The sequence below is a fragment of the Triturus cristatus genome, chromosome 4_2 (assembly GCF_964204655.1).
Source record: "Triturus cristatus chromosome 4_2, aTriCri1.1, whole genome shotgun sequence".
In the NCBI taxonomy this organism is placed as follows: Eukaryota; Metazoa; Chordata; class Amphibia; order Caudata; family Salamandridae; genus Triturus; species Triturus cristatus.
In genome coordinates, this window is record NC_140586.1 from 738,433,183 (window position 1) to 738,453,205 (window position 20,023).

The 20,023-nt window shown below is 49.8% G+C and overlaps 1 protein-coding gene across 2 annotated transcripts in view; it reads left to right on the plus strand.

Annotated features, from left to right (window-relative positions):
- EPS15 (epidermal growth factor receptor pathway substrate 15) overlaps positions 1–20,023 on the plus strand; it is an 819,466-nt gene that overhangs the window by 225,542 nt on the left and 573,901 nt on the right. For both annotated transcript variants that reach the window (XM_085602646.1, XM_085602647.1), the window contains exon 3: positions 9,210–9,299. In XM_085602646.1, coding sequence (XP_085458772.1) covers positions 9,210–9,299 — 90 coding nt within the window. The remainder of the gene's footprint in view (positions 1–9,209; positions 9,300–20,023) is intronic.

Below are 20,023 nucleotides of genomic sequence, written 5' to 3' on the forward strand. Positions count from 1 at the left end.
CACTGTGATTGGTTAGCACAGTGACATAGGTGTTCTCATTATCCTGTTCTCATTGCAAATCCAACCCATACCGGTTTTAACAAAGGAAGCATTAAGGCTTAATTCAGTCATATGTATCACCATCAATAATTATACAATATTGCAACATTTAAGCGAAAAAAATGTATCAGTCTTTTTCCGCCTTGCTTTCACATAGCACACAGGAATGACACTTCCCCACAAATACTGGTACGTTGGCACAGTGACAAGAGTGTGCAGATCAAAGTGGCCTTGACCCATGTGTCTTCACTTGAGGCATTTGGCAGTTCATGCAGCCGTCACATGCGTCTCTTTCAGCACACTGCTAACAATTCTCAGCCATGCTGGATTCCTAGGCAGGCATTTTTATTGTGGGACCAAAAGCAAAGCAAACCCAAAAGAATATTAATTTATGAAATAAAACCCATTATGTTTACTTCCCCCATACTATTACCCTGTATTAGTTATTACCTAGCAAAAGCTATTAATTTATGCAGCTTTTCTATAATTTCTGCACAACATGCAAAATGTGCAACATAGCATAAACATGCACCAATGCAAATTTTCAAAGCACAAATAATTCATACTCATAGCAACATGCTCTAATGTGTTAAATAGCTTTTCATGCAAAAAGCATTTGCCCCACATGTAGTGCTGGTGCATGGTTGATTGATTAATACACATTATAAGATGTGTTACGAACTGAATATGCATTGTCTAAATATGCAACAAAGCCAAAGTCTCTTGAGAGGGGAACAGGGAGTGTAGATTACAAGGAAAAGGAGCTGGGAGGAGAGAACACACATTCCATTCTTATGTTCAAAGCTAAAGAGGCCGCTGTGAGCCTTCTAAAGGAAACTGAAATCGCGCTTTTGTTCTACACTGCAAAAACACATGTTAATTCAGCACAATTATGTGCTACTTTAAAAGTAAAAAAAAAACATTCTCTAAATTAAATGTACATTCTATAGTGAGGTTAAATCTAAACTAAACACATTAAAGATCCATGATTAATGAATTAAGCATGGTTTTACATGATTTCATTTGCAGGCCTCTTTCATGTTTTTCACTTGGCATGCACCAAAAGTGCCATTTCAAATGCAGTCTGTCTGAAACACACAAATAAAGCAATGCCTGAATCCAGATGAAATCTGAGCTACATCATAGCTGTAAGAGCAATATGCCCCTACAGTGTCAGTGCCATTCACGGACATTGTAAGTCTAGTGAAGCTATTTTGAATGCATGAGCTGGGAGTTAATCAACACAAACTCCACAGCTCTATGATGGCTTCACTGAAGTCTGGGAAGTTTGGTATCAAACTTCCCAGCATATTAAACCCACACCAGATAGATTTCTGGACTCCTGGGTAAAGAGCCCTCTGCTCTCTGGGTCCGGAAACAAAGCACATCCTAGGCAGAGGTGTCGTACCTCCTCCCCCAGGATGGGCAAGGTCTCCGAAGAGGGAGCTTCAAAGGCCTACCGCATTTGTTGGCTACCCCCAGTCTTTGTTGGTATCAGCAGCTGGCTCCCACCGGTTCTGAACCCATTTTGGGTGCCAGAACCGGCGGGAAAATCTAGCTTGGAAAGGAGGTGTGCCCACATGTGCTACCCCCACCCCTCAGGTAGGGCAGGTGAGGTGAAGCCCACATATTTGTCTCTGCCATCTTGTAGGTGGGGGGACCCCTCCAATCAGGAAGAGGCCTAAGCCCCCCTCCCACTGGAGGGTGGCATACTAGGGGGTGTAGATACCCCAGGGAAGGGACCCCTGAACCTTGCCTCTTAAGATTCGACGAAACAAGAAGGACCAAAGAGCCATGCTGCAGAAGAGGACGACGACAACTGCTTTGGCCCCAGCCCCATCGGCTTGTCTCCTGCTCTGAACCCCTATGAGCTGAACCCAGTGTGTCCTGGAGCCAGCAGCCTCCAACAAACCCGGGGACTTGCCCTGCCTTCCTAAATAACTCTAATCTCTTGTGGACACCGGATTTGTCCAACAGCAACCTAAGCCAGGACTCCAGATCCAGAAGTATCCGCGAATCCTCACCACTCTGCACCCAACGCCCACGGCCTGGGTTGAGTGGCCTAACACCCCAGCGAGGTCCCTCCCATTGATCCTGACCTGTGTGCCAGCGTTGGACGACCTCTACCGACTTTCTCCTTGACGCCTGCAGCCTACTCCATGAAGGGCCCCCCAACCGCGGCCAGAACTGGTGAGAAGAATTGAGCACGAAAGGACACCCTGCACCTGCCACTCCTGAGTTCTGAGTTGCCCGACCGATGGTGTCCATCAACTCTTCATCCTCCAGTCATTGGTCCCCTTCATCCAGTCTTCTAGCTCCAGCCTGCAGTCCTTTTCCGCGACTGACGTCCCCCATGTTGAAAAGTATTGGGCTTGCGATGACTCCTGAGCACCCTTCACCCGGCCGCCCCTGCGCTGCTCTTGGTGTGGACTTGGTGCCAACCTGGGACCCCCTTTGCCCTTATCTTAACCCTAGGAGCTTGGCTCCCGAGACCGAGTGGTCTGCCTTTGAGCAGCCTACACCTGAGGTGCCCCCTAGCCCCATTGGCACTCTGCAACCGGCGGCCCTAGTGCCGCTGGGGGTGCCCCTTGAGTGCCTGCTTGAACCTTGGTCCTCCCCTCCAAAACTCTAACCCCAAAACTGTTTACTTACCTGCAAACTTAACACTTCATATTTCTCAATAGGACTGAATGGTGGGTTTTTTCTGAAAATTCTAGTGTTGAACTGTCCTGTACTGCAACAAAAACAACCTAGTGCCTTCACCAGAGTTAATCTGTTTACCAATGTCCTGTGTTGCTTAAACTGTGTTAGGAGTGTGTTTCATGCCAAACTAGAAAAGTAATCTAAAAGTACTCTAAATGTAATTTCAAGTGTTTTGAACAGCTTAGCCGTTTTCTCAACTGCAAAAGTAATCCAAATGTTCTAACCAAATCAGTATTCACAGTCTTTTGAAAAGTAACATTATGTTGTTATGTTATGGGGGATTTGTAAAGCGCACGGCTACTCCAGAGAGTGTCCCGGCTCTAAGAAGGTACCCCTTGAGAAGAGAGACCCTGGAAACTTCCAGTCCTACACAGCATACATTACTGATGGAACAGCCAGGTCTTCAGTTGGCGTCTATATCTAAGGAGCTCTGGTTCAAGTCTGAGGGAAAGAGGCAGTGAGTTCCATAATCTACCCACAACCACCTGGAAGGAGCGTCCTCCCTTCCTAGTCCGAAATGTTTTGGCACCACTAACAGATGTTGGGCCGATGATCTCAGTATCCTGGTCGGACAGTAGGGTGTAATTCTCTTTCTGAGATACTGGGCCCCGCTATCGTGAAAAGCCTTAAAAGCAAACACCAGCTCCTTAAAATCAATTCTATTTTTCACTGATAACCAGTGTAAAGTTTTCAGATGAATTGCCAAATGGGTCCTGGGCCCAACCATCAAGATTGCTCTAGCGGCCGCATTTTGCACAATCTGAAGGCGGCCTAATAAATATTTCGGGATGCCCAGATACAGTACATTGGCATAATCCAGCCTTGAGGTAATCAAGGCTTGTACTACCGTCTGCCTATGAGAGAGGTAGTAATGATAGAAAGTTCCTCATCATTTTTAGGAGCCTAAAACACATGCCAGTCACCGATTGAACCTGCGACTTCATAGAGCGATCCGAATCTAGCAAGACTCCAACGTTTTTCACAGTGGTGACACGGCTGGGGGAGGGAGGGTGATAGGTTGGTCTTGGGGCCACCAATTCCGCCATTCATTACCTGGTGTATGTCCAAAAAAGATAATTTTAGTTTTGGCGGAATTGCAAGACAATTGGTTCTGTCGAAACCAACCAAAAACATTAGTCAAACATTGATAGATTTCACTTTCATTTAGTGGCTCATCCTTTCCATATGTAAACAAAAGTTGGGAATCATCATCTTAGGTTATAATCTTAGCCCCAAATTTTTCTGCTAGCGGTGCCAGAGGAGCCATATAGATATTAAAAAGAGTTGGACTCAAAACTGAGCCCTGAGGCACTCCGACATTCAGCGAAGGCATATCAGCTGAAAAAGGTGGGGACCAGACAGATTACTGACGGTCATTCAAGAAGGAGGAGAACCAACTAAGAACCGTACCCCCAAAACCACATTCCCTAAGTCTCTGAAGGAGTTGATCGTGGGGCACAGTATCGAAAGCCGCCGAGAGGTCCCGCAGTATTAAAACTGCCTTACCTCCTCTATCAAGGGTAGCTTTGATACTTTCAGTGACTTCCAATAAAGCCGTTTCAGTGCTGTAGTTATTTCTAAAACCCGATTGACTGGGATGAAGGGCATTAGCGGCCTCGATAACGTTTGTAATTACCGCATTCACATACTTCTCCAATGCCTTGGCAAAGAAAGGAAGCAGTGTTATGGGCCTATAGTTAATAACTACAGCTGGGTCAGCTGAAGGTTTCTTCAGGAGAGGGAGAATTTTACCCTGTTTCCACCTTGCTGGAACTTTACCATTGGCCAGGGAAAGATTCAGAACTTGGTTAACAGCTGGATTTAAAACCTCTGCGTTAGAAGCTACTATTTTTGCAGGGCAAGGGTCCGTAGGTGACCCAGATTTTAACGCCTTCATGTTGGTAAGTGAGGTATCCAAGGAGACAGGCGGAAACTCCAGAAGTGATTCTTCCCTAAAAAGGTCTTTAGAATCTGGCACAGCGGCCTGACTCATACAAGTGGAACATCAAATGTGTCTTGGACCGACTTGATCTTATCAACAAAAAAAACTTTGCAATCGGATTTGTCCATTCAAGAGTGGGGGTGAAAAGACTCTGGGTAACATTGGGGGAGGCAAAATCTTAAACAATCTTAAATAATTCCCTATTACAGTTTCTGACAATCGATTTTTTTGGCCAGGAAGCTTTTTTTCTCATCACAAACTTTAATATAGTGTACTTTAAGTGCCTGTTTGTAGGTGAATTTACTCAAAGGATCATAACTATTCCTCCATAAGCGCTCAAGGCATTTATAAGCACTTTTGCTCTTCTTCAAAGCCTCGGTAAACCAAGGAGCAGAAGAATTACCCTGTGCGGCCCTATGCGTCTTAGGAGGAGCAAGGTATAATGCCCAATTTTGCAGCCAGCTTTTTAGAGCAAGTGCTGCATCATCTAAAGGCCCTTCCACAGGAATTGGATGATGACTTAGTACTTCTGCCAGAGAATCTGGCGTAATTAGTTTAAAAGATCTGAATCCTTTCATTTGTTGGATACCCTGAGACCGGGTCTTATTACGCTCTTTTTTTCAGCCAGAAAGTGAGCAAAAAATGGTCAGACCAAACAATAGATTGAGGGTTATCGAGGTCAATATTATGTGTGGAAAAAATCTGGTCCAAAATATGACCCTTATGAGTAGGAGCTGTCCCATGAGGAGCCATACTAAAAATATTCAGAGATTCACATAGCTTCTTAACCTCTAGGTCTTCCTTTTGGTCAAAATGAAGATTGAAGTCCCCAAGGACCATGCATTGATTATATCTAGAAGCAATAGGTGCTGTAGCATGGCCAATTGACTCTAGGAAGCGACCTGGCGGTCTATATATGACCATCCCCGCGACTGACTGGTGGGCGGAGATAGACCAATGGAATCCTAGGCCTTCAGCTCCCTCCAGATCAGTCACTGGAATAGCTGAACACGGAAGTGAATTCTTATATATAATAGCTACCCCACCACCTCTATTACCTATTCTGTCTTTCCAAATTATCTTATAGTCAGGGGGTATAGCATTCGCGAGAGTAGAGTTAGATCCTTTGTGTAGCCAAGTTTCGGTGATAAATAAAATATCCGGCTTAGCTTCCACAAGGAGATCGTAAAATTGAAATTCATGTTTCTTCATAGACCTTGCATTAATGAGAGGCTTTAAGATTTTCCCCGGTCGCATCACTCAAAGGAATTTGTGTCCTAGGAGTATGGTCAATTCCCTCAGCAACCCATCCTTTAATGTCTTTAGGGGCTGCCTTCCAATTGCAAGCGTTGCATAACAGCTGGTCAAGTCAACAGATGATTTCATTGGAGTACAGCATATTGACTTATTTCCAATCATTTTAAGGCAGTCTTTACTATATTTCAGCCTTGGGATACTCTTGCCTTCATTGCTTCCAAGAGAGAGAGAGCAGCATTACCTGCGCCGGAAGCCTTCGAGACGCTAACTGGCGCAGACAGGCTTGCCTTTGGCGCGCCAGTGGTGAGCCCGCTGCGTGCGAGCGCAGCGTTCTTTTTTTTTAAAGCCTCCAGACCGGTCACAGGAGGAAAAATGGCGGCTCAAGGGAGTCTTCAGCACCAGTCAGTCCCCAGTTCAAGCCCCTCTGGTCTCCAGAAAAGCCACCCCCGAATTCAGTTCCCCACAATATAAAACAGAAGCAATTCAGAAAATAAAAAGATTGTGCAAAACAGTTTCAATTTGCTTATTTAAGAACAGGTGTGTAAAGACGCAAAAAAGCTACGAGCAGGAGCAGAAGAGCCTCCGGAGCGTCTAGACCGCTCACAGGAGGGAAAATGGCGGCTCAAGGGAGTCGTCAGCACCAGTCAGCCCCCAGTTCAAGCCCCGCTGGTCTCCAGAAAAGCCACCCCAGAATTCAGTTCCCCACTGTATGAAGAGTTTAACTTACCTGCTACTAAGTCAGTCTTGGTTCTAAAAATAAAACAACAAAATAACTTTATATACAAACAATTGGTCTGGATTCAGTCTTTGTGTGACATAATTTCTTTCTTTAGTGTGTACAACAAATGCATAGTACTACCCTCTGGTAGGCCTGACTGCTCAACCACACTACCACAAAAGAGGTTTAGTTATCTACCTTTGCCTCTGCTATACCTCTGGGGATCCACTGGACTATGTGCACACTATACCTTACTTTGGTGTAGTATATACTGAGCCAGCTTCCTACACCTTGTCTGCAGTTAAACACAGACCAGCCTGAAATTTTGATCTTTGCAAAGAGTAATACACCATGTGTCACCACTTGGTGGCCTAAAGAGTTTGGCCGACACTCACCACCACCACCCACACCAAGAAACCTTGGGATCAACATCAAAACTCAATATGACCGCCCAAGTCAACACTATCACCGCCTTATGCTTTCATACCCGGAAGAAGCAAAGGAAGATTTTGAAATGACCCCAAATCATCACCTGGAAAAACTTCACGCATGACCTGGTCGCAAGCAAGCTGGACTACGGAAACACCCTCTGACGGAATCAGCAAAAAACTCACCAGAAAGCTGCAGACCATTCAGAAATCAGTGGCCAGAATCACTCTAAACCTCCCGCCCCTAGGTGTCAAAGCACCTAGGGGTTCAAAAAACGAAATCTCCACTTTTAAGGATGATAGGGCCATTATACCCCTAGAACACCCGTAGTTACCCCTTTTATAATAAGACCTAAGGTGCCATCCATTGATTACAGGATATTCATGGGGTGATGCCCCCTCTTCCATTAATACCTATTTGGCATTTTAAGCCTGTAGGTGCTGTGACTGGGTAGGATATGTAATCTGTCCTACATAGGCTGTCCACTGTACCTTTTGTGTGGTAGGACCACATAATCTGTCCCAGCATACCTCAGTAATCACATCTGCTTTCACAAACCTTCCAGACACCTCAGGTTGTCCGGTAGTCTACTAGAACACATCCCACACACATGGAAAACCAGTTCCGGCGGTGGAGCCTACTCCTACACAGCTCCCAAAGCTTGGAAAGACCTGCCACTACACATAAACTCCTCCTTTCTTCTTGAATTCTGCAAGGAGCTGAAGAACTGGCTTTTCAAGTAGCCCCATTAGGCCATAGGTTTGGCTAGACTTAACACCTGCTCTGTGCCAGGATACCCTTACGGATGATAGTCCGCTCTACAAATTTGCATAAAATACCAACTTAGTCTACTCTTTCCATTTTAAATTAAAAACAGTTTTTTCCCATACATGTATCCACTATTAGAACATTGGAATGTTGGAAGCTCCATTGAAAACAATGGAGCGCTCCGGGCTTATAATGGCTGGCATAAGCCTGGAGCACCAACATTCCAATGTGTCTTTGTTCACAGTTCTGGCTGTGAACAAAGACTTCAGGGAGCCTGAGGGGATTTGAATCCCCTCGCGCTCCCTGAAGGCTTTGTTTTGTTAGAACATTCTGCCCTCTAGTGGCAGAAGGTTCTAATAGCCTTATAGCCCTTCGTAGCAGGGCTATACCGGCTTTTAAAGTCCCTCTGCTTTGTTAAAGTCCCTCGCCTTCGGCTCGGGCCTTTAACGCTGCAGCGGGCCTTTAACAGCCGGTATAGCCCGCTACGGCGGGCTATAAGGCTATAATAATTTACTATAAATAACAATCAAATTTAAAATGGGTAACGCTTGAATGCCCACATAAGTGTTTATGAAATATTTGAAGCACATTTCATCCAATGTATTGCTATTTCTGCGACTTTTTCTGCATTTCTCATGACAAGTAACAGTAAAACACTTGACACAAACTGAGTTTTAATTTATCAGTGACAGCGTGCACCACTCTGTGTGGCCTCCATCCAAGCCATTCTCAAGGCTTTGGCTGCCTCAAACAGTCCGAATTGTGTTTGAGGCATCCAAAGCCTTAAGAATGGCTTGGGTGGCAGGTATTTGTTGTTTTGATTGTATAATGAATTAACTAACAACTGTTTTTCTGCTCATCTTCAAATTACACAAACAGCGCCACCATGTGTCAGCTGTCATAAGTGCAGGTTCTGGCTATTAAGTGGCGGTGCTGAGCACCAGAAACCACTGGCCCAAACTAAGCACTGGTGGCTTCTTACATTAATGGCTTGTATGCACGTTTCAGTATACATATTTAAAGCCGTACACATTGGCTTGCTGAATGTCTGTTTATATGCATGTCCTTCCACAGTACTTGATTTTGACACAACCTCTTCGAACCATCTCTTAAGACCATGTTTTCCTTATTGGTCGGCTAGTCCTTTTTGAGGAGCATAGTTAACTTTTTATGTTTACGAAACTTAGCATCATTTAATGGCATCAGCTTACTATATATACTGTGTGAAGCCCCTCAAGGAAGATGCCATGTTATCGATCGAGAACCGCCACAATGTGTGCAGAAGTGCAATGCAGACTTGATCCTTGACAACACATACTATGGAAGACTTACTCATCTTTGAATCTTTTGCAGGTTGAATCAAGTAACACAGGGAAGGTGTTGGCTTCTGATGCTGCTCTTTTTTTGAAGCGATCTGGACTGACTGACCTTATTCTAGGAAAGGTAAGCAACAATCCTCTGTTTGTGTTTGCACTGTTTGTATTGTGGTGGTGAATAATGGAGTACAGTAAGCGAGTAGCGTCCTCCTGCATTATTGTACCCGAAATTGTGCAGCCTTTTGTTGCACCGTTACTGTTGGTGTCACCACTGTTTTGAGGTGGTTCAGTGTCAGTTTTATCCTGGTGGACAGGTTGGGACTCGATTGTATATGTTAAACATGATATATGGTGTTTTCCCAATGCAAAGTTGCTTCAGTTGGAGCAGCAGTGAGAGGAGTCCACATAAGGAAAAGTGTACTCTGCTTGTGGGGCTCCTCCGCAGACCGCTTTAGCTACCTGTTGTCGAAAGACTTACTGTGTAGAATACCAATACTTAGATACAGGCCATTGCTTATCATTTATTGGCTTTCTTGTCACTCATTTGCTTGCTTCCTATTTGATGGCCTTACTTTGTTTGTGTTTGTCCCACCCCTGGAGTATAGCCTCTTGCCATCCTTTTAATTGGACAACACGGATTCTTTCACTGCTTCAGGTCACTGAACTATGTTTTGCTTTTACTTTCAGCACTTTCTGGGAAGCTTGGGCTCTCTTGTTCTTTTCCATATCTGCTCTATTCTTGCTGCACTGCTTTGACAGTGCATTTGAAGCCGCTTCTGTTACTCACACTGCTCCATTATTCAACTTTTGTTTTCACAAGGCATTTAATTATTTCTTGATTAATTGCCACTAATGGAATCCTCGACGCTTCTATGTTTTTTTCTACCGTTGTCATTTGTCTGTCTTGTAGTATATTGCCTTCTCATCATGTGCAAAAGGCCTGTATTTGCTGCAAGAAGTTTCTTAAATCCATTCATGTGCAATGTTCTCTTTAGTGGATAAGTGTATGGGGAAATCCAGTTTCTTATTTAAAATGGAAAGAGTAAACTAAGATATTATGTTATGCAGAATTGTAGAGCGATGATCTCTGGTTTCCCTAGTCTTCGGTGCCCTTTCTTTTAACTTGGGTATATTTGGATTAGCTGAAAAGCTCGGGCTTGCAGCATGCAGAGGTACTTTGGTAGTAGTTCCTTTCATTGCCTTAGTTCACCTCGCATCTGCTGTGATTATTCCGTGAATTTCTCTGTTGCTACTGGCACATAAGTTATTGTTTAATAATCTGACAAGCTCCATGTTCTAAAATAATTGCATATTTTTGTAAATGTGTGTTTAAAAAATGCATGCACGAGCGCTAGGTGGCGCCTGACCGTCATGGCCGCCTTTCAGTAAGGCTCCCGGCGCCGGACCCCACAAATCCTCCTGGCTCCGTCCTAGACTGCCCTGGCCGGCTCGATCTGGGAGCGGAGGCGTGCGGAGCTGCCCTGCTGTCCTGGGCCCGATCCATCGCGGGACCCGCCTGGACGCCGCGGAACCTGACCGGCGGTGGACGGCGGCGGCTGTGGAGCTGAGACGCGGGCGAGCTGCAAATTGTGCCCGCGGCGCCCATGAGGGGTGTAGGCCTGACCCTGCCGGTGGGGAGGGGCGGCGGCCGCGGGCCCTGACCGCACCGGAGAAGCGAGGCCCTGATCTGCTGGCGACTCGTGGTGGCCCAGGAGTGGTGAGGCGGAACCCCCCCCCGAGCAAACTGGTGCGGTGGAGCAGGCGGTGAGTGCAGCTGCGAGGGACAGAATCGCTGGGGCTGCTGTGGGGGCCGGGTGCGGAGGGGAGACCCCCCCCCCCATCTGGCTGGGCATCGGCGGCCGGCCCCCCCTCTCCTCCTGTCTGCAGTGTGGCGCTGGCCCCGTCGGTCCGAGGCTGCCTGAGGGGTTCCGCGTACAGAGGGGCCCTCTTCTGGTTCGGGCCGCGCACCGGCGGTCGGGGGGTGGGGGGGGGGGCATCCCCCCCCCCCCCCCCCCATCGCTCCAGGACCGGCCTTGCTGGGGATGCGGTGCTCCGGGCCCCGGAAAAAGAGGTCCGACGTGTGGTGACGTCCCCCCCCTTGCAGTTGGGGGGTGACCGCGCTGGTGAGGCGCCCCCTCGGAGGGGTCGGCTGCGCACACGCATCGAGGCCTTGGCGGTCTATCACCTGCGAAGCAGACGGGTAACACTACATGGGCCCGGGGCCTTGAACTGAGGTGCTGGACCTCGCCTTGTCCGTGGGAGGCTGCGGGCACGGCTGTGGCCGGGGGTGTGACTGGTTGTCCTGCTGGGAAGCCCGCCGGGGCTTGAGCGCTGGGTCTGGAGGTGCCTGGCCATTTCTCTACGTGGGATTCCCCGGCCGTGCCTCCTTCTGCCTCCACTTCGCCTCGAGCATCCACCGACGTCCCGAAGGGGTATTCCCAACCCGTTGCCCGGCCTCGCTGAACGCTGCGCCCGGGGCGCCCCCACCATGGTTAAGGACAAGGCAGCCAAGCCGGCGCCCGGGGCCACCCAAACCAGGATGGACAAATTCACGACCTCTGAGAAGGGGTCCGGCCCTACGGGCGAGCCGGCCCCCGCTGCGGAGCTTGCCGCCATCCTGCAGGCCATCAATTCGTCTCGCGCCTCCCTGGAGGGCATGGTGGGAGAGGTCAAGGTGGATGTTGCTCTTCTCCGGCAGGACTTGCGGAACGCCACCACCCGCATCTCGGAAGCCGAATCCAGGATATCCACCGCTGAGGATGACATCCGCCACCTGCAGGACCAAGTCCGAGAACTGACCACTCACTCTAAAGAACTACACCGCCGGGTCGAAGATGCAGAAAACCGCGCTTGGCGCAGCAACCTGCGCCTGGTGGGATTCCCGGAGGGGGTCGAATCGGGCCGAGCGGACGACTTTATGGAGCGCTGGTTCCGATCCTGGATGCCTGTGGGCAGCCTATCTGCCTCGTTCGTAGTGGAGAGGGCCCATTGTTCCCTGGCCCCCAGGCCCCCCGGTGCGCCCCCCCGGCCTTTCATCCTCAAGATCTTAAATTTCCACGACAGGGACGCCATTCTCCGCGAAGCCCGGCGCACGGACACCCTCCACTACCAAAATCACAAAATCATGATCTTCCCGGACTACACTCGTGAAGTCCAGGAACTGCGCCGATCTTACACTGAAGTGAAACAGAAGATGCGTTCCCTGGGCCTCCAGTACCAGCTTCAGTTCCCGGCCCGCCTTCGGGTCATCTTCCAACACAAGACATTGTTCTTCGATACGCCACGATCGGCCTGGTCCTGGTTAACGGAGGCGCACACCCTGCACCGCTCTGGACGCGGATCGCCTACGGGGGGGGCGGGGGAGGCCCCGGACATCGAGGACCCGCTGGCGGCATCGCACGTTACCCCGGGAGCGCACGGCAGAGGAGGCGATCATCACGCGCTCCGGGGGGCGGCCGCGCCGGGGGTCGAGGGCCTCTTATGTCTCCTCGGCTGCACCCGCCAGTCCCGCGGCGGGCGGGCGGCGGGCCGTGTCGCCCCGGCTGGCGGGTCCCGCAACCCGGTCGGCCGAGTCTGTGGACACCTCGAGCCTTTCTCGCAGCCCTAACATTTGACACTCTGTGTTTCGTCGGGGGGGGGGGGGGGTTGATGGTGCTCGGGCCTGGGCTGGAGTGCTCCGGTGTCTGTGTTGCTCTTGGCCAGGGCAGGTGAATCAGGCTTGATTTCTATTGTATCAGGGGTCCACTAGTGCTCAAGCCCGAGCGTTTTAGCTTGGTGGTTGTTCCATTTTGTTTGGGCGACAGATGCTTCTGTTTTCGAAGTATAGGGTGGGGGGTGGGGGATTGGGGTTGGTTTGGGGTTGTTTCTTCCTCCTCGGGAAGGTTTTGTTGGTGGGGGGTGACTCCCTCTTTGTTGTTGTTCCACGGCATCTTGTGACCTTTGACCTGCTCTCCTGCTCGATGTCCCGCTGTCCTTCCTATCTAGGGCTTGCGCAGCCGCGCCTCCATTGGCCCCCTCTTCTGTCCTGGACCATGGCTGACCCGCCTGTTCCCAAGGCCACCATGCGCGTATTGTCCTGGAATGTCAATGGTCTTTTAGATCGCTTTCAACGCATGGCGGTCCTTAAATATGCGCAGTGTGCAGGGATTGACGTGCTCCTTCTCCAGGAGACCCACCTTCTGGGCAATAAATGTCCCTTTCTTACCCGCTATGGTTATGAGAGGGTGTGGCACTCAGGTTTTGCGAGGGGATCCCGGGGGGTAGCTATCCTGCTCCGGAAGTCATTTCCCTTCGTCCTGGCCCAGGTGCACTTGGACCCCCAGGGCATGGTAGTGGCGGTATGTGGTACTCTTGAGGGGCGACCCCTCACCTTGCTGTCCCTTTACGCGGCTCCGTCCCTCCTGTCAGCGGCCCTCTCTTACACCGCGGGCCTCCTCCCGACGCTTCCGGTGAGCTCACTCATTCTAGGCGGAGATTTTAATGCTGTCTACACGCCCCATCTGGATTCGACGGGACCGATATCCCTGGCCCGAGTCGCTCGCGCAAAGCAGCTCTCGACCTGGGCTGAATCTCAAGGCCTGTGCGATGTTTGGAGGATCTGGCACCCGCAGGCTCGCCAGTACACCCACACGTCGGCAGCTCATCACTCCCATGCCCGGATCGACTTCATCTTCGTCCCGTCTACCGAATGCGCAGGGGTGCAGGAGGCACGCATTCTCCCGAGTGGCCTCTCGGACCACTCGCCAATGCTCCTTGCTCTTGGCCCACCGCCCCTTTCTGCCCGTCCGATGTGGCGTCTGAACGCTTGGTTCCTCCACGACAAGGCTTTTCGGAAAGTGGTCGGTGGCGAGATAGCTGATTATTATTCTCACAATGCGGGATCCGTCTCCTCCTTTGCCGTCCTTTGGGAGGCCGGCAAGGCGACTATTCGGGGGGCCGCTAAGGGGCATGTGCAACGGCAGAGACGTGCTCAATCCCAGAAACTCGCGGCTTGCGAAGCTCAAGCCTTGGAGCTGGAGCGCAACCAGGGGACGTTGGGAGACAGCACACGGTCGCGCCGCCTGGCCTTCCTGCGGGAAGATATTCGCCTACACTCTCTGGAGGCAGCGAAGACTCTGTGGCGCTCCTCGGTGGCCCGGGTATACGGATGGGGAGACAAAAACGGTACACTTCTCCACCGGCTGGCCACTTACCCCCGGGCGGGCAGGATTATTCCTGCCATCAAGGATTCTGCAGGCGGAACCAGAACGGTCTCGGTGGCAATGGCCCAAACTTTCGCTGACTATTATTCCCGGTTGTATCGAACCCGGGCGTCTGAGCTCTCCCTTGAGGAGTTGCTGGGGGCGACTGGGGCGGTGCTTGGGCAGCTGGGACAGGAGGTTTCTGAGACCCTCGATTCGCCTATCGCGCTGCAGGAGATTGAGGAGGCGATTAGCCGCCTGGCGCCCGGGAAGACCCCGGGACCTGATGGGTTCCCTCGGGAATACTATGCTCACTATCGTGAGACCCTGGCCCCGAGGCTTCGGGACCTGTTTACAGAGGTGGTGGAGACGGGTTCGTTCCGGCCAGAAACGGACACAGCTACCATAGTTGTCCTTCCCAAGACGCAGCCCCCATCGCAGTCCTGCTCAGACTACCGGCTGATATCCCTTATTAATACCGAGCTCAAGATCTATGCCACGGTCCTCGCGCAGCGGTTGCGCCCATCTCTTGCCTCCCTGGTCCACCCGGACCAATGTGGATTTATGCCGGATCGGGGGACCAGACACTGCCTGCGGCGCCTGCATCTCGCCCTGGCACACCAAGAACGCCTTTCCCCCTATCTGGCCCTTCTGCTGGTCGACTTTGAAAAGGCCTTCGACTCAATGGGGTGGGCGTACTTGGGTGATGTCCTGGAGCGCATGGGCTTCGGTCCCCGGTTCCGTGCCATGGTCGCGGTCCTGTATGCGAGCCCGCGGGCCCGTGTATTAGTCAATGGGGCTCTATCCCGCCCATTTCTTATAGGTCGAGGGACGCGCCAGGGATGTCCGCTCTCGCCCCTCCTATTCGCTCTGGCCATGGAACCACTGGCTGTACTGATTTGGTTGGACCCCACTCTCCGCGGGTGGGACTGGCCAGGTATGACCCCTGACCAGATTGCCCTCTACGCGGATGACGTCCTCCTATATCTCTCTGATCCAGCGACCTCGGGACCCCAGGTCCGCCAGATTCTCCGCCGGTTTGGTCAAGCGTCGGGTCTTCATCTGAACCCTAAAAAATCCGTACTGGTCCCGTTACACCCGTCGAGGGAATGTTTCGACTGGCAATCTGACATTCCCCTCCGGAGACTCATTTAAATACCTGGGGATCTGGGTCACCCTCCTTCCGGAACTCTGTTGGGCCCTCAACGTGGCTCCCGTAATCAACAAGACCAGATCAGATATGCTCAGGTGGCAGTCACTCCCATTGAATCCGCTGGGGAGGGTCGCCCTCTATAAGATGATGATCCTCCCCAAGTTTCTGTACATGTTACAAAATACTCCGTGCCCCTTTGGTCGGGGAAGAAAACACAGCTCACACCGCTTTGGCACGGAACATGGCTGCGGGAAGTGGCGGGACTTGAAGGATTTCGGCAGTGGGATCTTCTAGGGATCTCCAGCCTGGGCGATATATGGCGGGGGAGCCACATGTGTTCCTTCCAGGAGCTTCGGACCCGCTTCTCGTTACAGCCTTACCAATTTTATAGATATCTTCAGCTGCGTCATGCGGTCCAAGCCCATGTCCCTCTGGACTCCAGATTGCCTGCTCATAGCCCGCCCGAGGCTCAGGTGATGTTAGGGTGTCTGGTGAAGGGGGGAATATCCCGCATATATAAATCCCTGATTAACAATACCCCGGTAGACTGGAGCGGACTAAAACAGCGATGGGAGGTTTGGGTGGGGCCCCTAGATGACACGGACTGGAGGGACGCCCTTATGGCACCTCGATCGCTTACCACTTCCGCCAGGTTGCGGCTCATCCAACTTTACTACCTCCACGCCGCTTATCTGACTCAGGACCGCCTATATCGGGCAGGCCTCCGCATGGACGCCTCATGTGCTCGCTGTGGGGTGGATCCGGCGGATTTTTTCCATATGGTATGGTCTTGTTCCCGCCTGGAGAGTTACTGGACAACGATTGAAGCCGAACTAACTGAAGTCCTGGGATGGGGGGTCCCCCATGATCCTAGAATGGCTCTGCTGGGCATCACGGACGGGCTGGATGGGTCCCGTAACGAAAAGTACTTTCTCACTACTGCCCTAATGGTAGCCAAGAGGGATATAGCGGCCGTGTGGTCACAGCCGGACCCGCCCAGAGGGGCTACCTGGAGTTGAGGGGTGGATTGGTGTGCCGCTCAAGAGCGGTCGTTGTACGCTGCCCGGGGCTGCCCCATAAAATTCCGCAAAGTATGGGGGAAAGGGCGGGGGGGGCCTGTTTTGAAGGGTGGGGGCGCAGAGGGCAGGTGCGGGGGGTTGAGGAGTAGGGGTGGGTTTTTACATTTGCTTGTCAATGCTTTCCTGATTGAATTTACTGATGCCAAGTTCAGCGAACTGTTGTATGTCATTCTTGATTTTGTCTTCTATGCAGAAATAAAAATTTGTTAATCAAAAAATGCAGGCACACCTTGAACTGTCATTCATCATGGGTCCTGAAAGTAACATGCTGAACAGTATACACAAAGCCAAAACGAGAACCATTTGCTTTGCTAGTGTTTGTTTGGTTCAGTTGGTGCACCAGTGAGAGGAGTCCTCTATATAAGAGGTGCTATTTGTATAATGCAGCTGCTTTTACCTCCTTAATGGGGAAATCGGTTTTATGGATCTGCTGGCTTTCTAAAATCTAAGTTGAGTCTTTTTTTAAAAACAAAGACGGAGGCTGCACAGCTCCTTCTAGAAATGTGAAAACTATCGGTCTTGGCACTATTAAGACTGGTATCCTACAGTACGTGATGTCACAATATGTTTCAAAGCACAACCGGGCATTGACAAACCAGGGGCCTTCTGGGATCTCTAATCTTTCTTGGGAGATGGGTAATGCTGCTTGTTTACACAGAAGGGTATTTGGTGGTGTTTAAACGTTAAGACCCCGTTATTTATCTTCAGTTTCTGTTGGTTCTGTAAAGATGACTAGTCTTGTTTTCTTAACCCATTTCAGATTTACTGTATTGTGTTCATCCGTATGAATTGAGCATTTTGTCTTAATCACTTGGCAAGTTTTATTTTATTCAGGGGTCCTCTTATCTTAAGTATTAGTGGGGTTGTGAGGATCTACTGTGAAACCCCTGTCTAGACTGGAGAAGCCTTTTCTGCTAGAGCTGCGCCAGCTGTGTGTACAGTACTAAACTATTCTGTTGCATCTCTCAAGTCATAGTGTAAAATCAGTGGCATAGTGTAGCCAGCCGCTATGACATTGCCTTTGTTGATCATATGAGCACTCACAACAGACCGCTAAAGCTGTTTACAGCCATAAGCTAACAAGCATTGGCAAAGCCAATAGGTCTCGCCTATGCAAGAGCTATTGGCTTTACCAATATGTTTTAGCCATGTTGTATATCAATGTGTCTACTGTTCAGCATGGCTAAAAGTTTGTGGGGTAAAGGGGAGTGGAGTGTCGTAAAGTGGAGTAGATTGGAGTGTTATGGAGTAGCGTAAAGAGTTGTGGTGTAGAGTGCAGTGTCATGGAGTGGAATGATGTACTGTGTTTTTGAGTGTCGTGGAGGGAGCAGAATGTCATGAGTTGAAGGGCGTAGAGTGGAGTAGAGTGTTGTAAAGTACAATGATGTAGAGCAAAGTAGATTGTCATAGAGTGGAGTAGTGCAAGAGTGGAGTAGTGCAAGAGAGTAATGGCATAGAATAGAATGGAGTGGAGTGGCGTGAGTTGCTTAGAGCATTGAAGAGTAGTGTAGAGTGGACTAAAGTAGAGTTTAATGGACTAGAGAGTAATAAATTAGAGTAGCATGGAGTATAGTGGCGTAGTGTTGTAGAGTGGACTGGAGTCAAATGGCATAAAGTACAGTGGTGCAGAGTAGATTGCAGTGGCGTAGAGTGCAGTGGTGCAGGGTAGAGTGCAGACATGTAGAGTGGCAAAGAGCGCAATGGCATAGAGTAGAGTGCAGTGGTGCAGAATAGATTAGGGTGGAGTGTGGTCTGTGGCGCAAAGTGTGGTGGCATAGAGTGCAAAGGTGCAGTAGAGTGGGTTAGAGGCCACTGGTGTAGAGTAGTGCAGGGTAGAGCGTAGTGACGTACAGTGTTATAGAGAATAGTGGCAAACATTGTAATGGTTCTGAGTAAAGTGATGTAGAGTGCATTGACGTATAGTGGCCTAGAATGGAGTGGAGTAGCACTGGGTAGACTGCAATCGCGCAGAGTGGACTAGAGTGACAGAGTGCAGTGGCGTCGAATAGAGTGTTTCAGAATAGAGTGAAATGGCGTAGAGTACAGTAACATAGAGGAGAGTGTTATACAGTGCAGTAATGCAGAGTGGCTTAGAGTGGAACGGCTTGCAGTGACGAACATGCAGTGTTGCATAGTAGAGTAGTGTAGAGTGCATTGTCATAGAGTAGAGAGGCGTCGAGAGGCATAGAGAGGAGTAAAGTGGAGTATGCATGGTGTGGTAGCGCACTGCCTTTACATGCAACACATCTTCAGTTGAAATGACAATTACATTTGCACAGACAGTTTTACCGATAAAAGTATACAGCACAAATGATAATGTATGGAAATGTCATCATCTAGTGTATTGATTTGTTTTGATAGTGTTAAAATATGTATATCCACCACATCTCAGAATTACCCAAAAGTGTGCTGCATTTGTGCGTTCCATATTCTGAAATATCTGCACAGTTCATTTACAAAAATGTACATTTTTCGCTCTCGCGCATACATGCGCTCCTTGCTCTGCGAGGCTTATTGTCCTCAGTAAGCTTTCAGAAGGGGACTTAAAGTCCCGCAAATCTTTTTGATTCGCTGGCGTCATCCTCCATGCTAAACGCTAGCTCATGATTGAAAAGGAGGCTTGTTAGTCCCTCCTTGTTACCGACCTGTCTCCTTTTGGCTCCGGCCAAACCGGACTGGATCTTTTACTCGCTGCGTTAGACGGGGTCTTTTAATCACTGGGTGAGCACTTGTTTTTGTTCATTTGCGGAATGGCGTGGCGACCGCTTGTTTAGGTTGTGCCCGGGCCTAATTGTGATCCCCACCCGACCCTGGACAAGACCATAGAATGTGGAATAGGGTGCCGGCATTACCGCAACCGCTCCAGCAAGCCACCGGGTTGGCCGCATTACTGTTGTGCAGTCTATGCGACGTTAGGTGCCACTGATACAAGAATTTATAGACCTTTTTTCCACTTCACTTTTCCTCAGTTCTTAAACAGTATTCATGCCCCATCACACAGTCTGTAGCACCGGACCAAAAAAATCTGGCGAGTAAAGTAAGGAGCCCCATCCTCCGCTCCAGAATCCCTTTAAACCCTAGACACCTCAAATCACTACGCAGTCCAACTCTTTAGTGATCTGCCTAAAAAAGCGCAACTTCAGCCCTCATAATTGCTCTGACTGCATCACAAAATACTACACACAACCTAAAGCGTGACGTTTTATCACGTGAAATTACGTTGTCGCTCATGGTTTTTCCTCCAATGCAATATAGTTACAACCTTCTTATGAAGCACGCTGCTTCCGGGTGTGAACAGGACAAGCGCGCATGTGCATTGCCTTGTACTCGAAGTTTGGGGAGATCGAGCTTAGACACGTCTATCGGGAGTAACATGCAAGTGTTTAAGGTAAAGATTTGGATTGCCTGTATCCTGGTCATTAAATGCGAGTGGATTCCG